At 66.0% G+C, this 2,191-nt stretch overlaps 1 protein-coding gene across 1 annotated transcript in view; it reads right to left on the bottom strand.

Annotated features, from left to right (window-relative positions):
• The window catches only part of HOXD8 (homeobox D8), a 1,984-nt gene extending 1,786 nt beyond the window's left edge, over positions 1 to 198 (bottom strand). Inside the window, exon 1 of the mRNA XM_015635389.1 lies at positions 8 to 198. Within this exon, the coding sequence (XP_015490875.1) occupies positions 8 to 99 (92 nt within the window). The 5' untranslated portion in view covers positions 100 to 198. The remainder of the gene's footprint in view (positions 1 to 7) is intronic.
• Between the last annotated feature and the right edge of the window lie 1,993 nt (positions 199 to 2,191).

The following is a 2,191-nucleotide window of genomic DNA, read 5'->3' on the forward strand; positions in this document are numbered from 1 at the left end:
GTAGTACGGGGAATTGATGGCTTCCCCCGCTGCCGCCGCCGCCGCCGCCGCCGCCACCTTGTACTTGGAGTACAGCGGGTTGACAAAGTAGGAGCTCATCGGGGAGGGGGCAGCGGCGGGCGGGGGCACGGGGCGCTGCTCTCGCCGCCGCCGCCGCCGCCGGTGCCGGTGCCTCTACGCCGCGCTCATGCCGCCGCTGCCGTCGCTGGCCCGTGCGCTCCCCGCTCCTGCTCTCCGTGTATGTGGTGACCAGGACTGGATTATAATCGCTCCCAAAATGACCTGCCTCACTGCTTTTACTATTTCCTATTAGGCACACAGCAGCCCGCGCACGCACACACACACACACACACACACACGCACATGAGCTCAGGGGGGACTTTTGGCTTCAGTTTACACGTGCCGCTCCTCGGGCAAGAAAAAAACTCGGCCCAGCCCTGCCCGGATCCACCCCGGCCGCGGCACCCCCGCTCCCCCCTCCGGTGTGAGCTCGCTAGGAGCCGCTGAAAGCCCCGCCGCGCAGGGGCGAGGCGGCCGCGCAGATCCCGCGCGATAACCGCGGGCGCGCTGCCCGGGGCCGCACCGCCCGGCTCACCCAGGCTGCGCTGCCCGGAGCGCGGCCTGCCCCGCTGGCCGGCAAGGGCAGAGCCCCTCACACGGAGACGATGCCCATCGCGGGGTCTCCGGGGTGTAGCAGAGGGCAGGGGGGCGCCCTTGGGGAGGCAGCGTGCAGCGGCCGGCCCCCCCCTTGCCAACGGGCCCTCCGGGTCATTTCCTTCCAGGCGAGCAGATCGCTGGGAAATGAGATGCACATTTACCCTTGACGCCTTGCACGCATGGCTGAGGCTCCAGGTTAATTGATACTTAATGGAAATCATGCCTATGAATATATTTTCCATCATTTCACCCTTGGTGGACGTCATTACCGAGGCAGAGAGGGAGGAGGGGGGGAAAAAATAAAAATGTGTGGGTGAACGGTTAGCACCGCTCGGGGACTCCGTCCGAAATAAGTGAGCCCTGTTCTCCGGGAGGAAGGAAGGAAGAAAACGCTGCCCAGCAGGTTCGGCGCTGCCCCCGCTCGGGCCGGCCACCCCCGCTGGCCCCCGTGCCCAAAGAAGCGTCGTCTCCAGTCGTCTCTCTCCCGTTTCGTCCTGCAGTGGGAATCATATTTTCCGAGAGACACCCTCAGGAGCTCGAATCCGCCCTATTTCGGAAAGAGACGAAAAATGTAGGTGAAATATAATACGGGCCCAGCCAGAGCCACGTGTGACCGTCTGATGTGAATTGACAAAAAAATACTTGTGGTTACATAAAAGGCATCTCAGGCTCCTTCCCCATCACACCCCGCTCCTCCACCACCCCCACACCTCCATGCCGCTTAACTCGCTTTGTCTCGCTGACCAGCCCGGTTGCCCCGCATGTGAGCACCCCGACGGGCCTTGGGCCCGCAATGACACCCTGGCCCGGGCAGGGGCCCCGCGGTTCGGGCCGCACTCCTTTAGGAACTCGCGGAGGCTTAGGGACCTCCGTGCAGACCACGGAAAGACGGGGGAGACGGGAAAGGCCCGGGGACACACGCACGGACAGACAGCAGCGAAAGCCCTTCGCCAGGGACCAGCAGGAAGGCAGAAGGCCGGGCCTGGCAGGAGGAGAGCGGCAGCACAGAGACGCTGCCTCACCCTGCGGAGGGGCACACAGGGGCTGCTTCCCCCATCCGCGCCGGACACCCCCGCTCCTCCTCCAGCGCAGCCGCCGGGGCGGTGATTGCGCGGGCCAGAACCATCCCGCGCGGGGCTTGGAGCGGCGGTGGAGCCGCGGAGCCGAGTCTCGGAGCGGAACTTCGGAGCCGAGGCTGGAGCGGGGCCGGGGCTCGGAGCGGGGCCGGGGCTGGCGCGGAGCCGGAGCTGGAGCGGGGCCGCGGGCGCGCAGAGCGGGGCGCGGCGGGCGCGCAAGGGTGGAGCGCGGGCGCCCTCTGGCGGCGCGGCGCGGTAGCGGCAGGCAGCGCCCACCGCCCCGCACTGCCCGCGCTGCCCGCGGCCCCTCGGCCCCACCGCAGCCTCGCCAGAAACTCAAACTGCGCAACAGCGGCGGGGCCAGTGCTGACCGACTCTTCCTCTGCTTTCTGATTTTGGGTTGGGTTTCTTCCTTTTTCTTTTTTCCTTTTTTTAAATTTTTTTCTTTTTTTCTTTCC

This window comes from Parus major, chromosome 7 (genome assembly GCF_001522545.3).
Source record: "Parus major isolate Abel chromosome 7, Parus_major1.1, whole genome shotgun sequence".
Lineage (NCBI taxonomy): Eukaryota > Metazoa > Chordata > Aves > Passeriformes > Paridae > Parus > Parus major.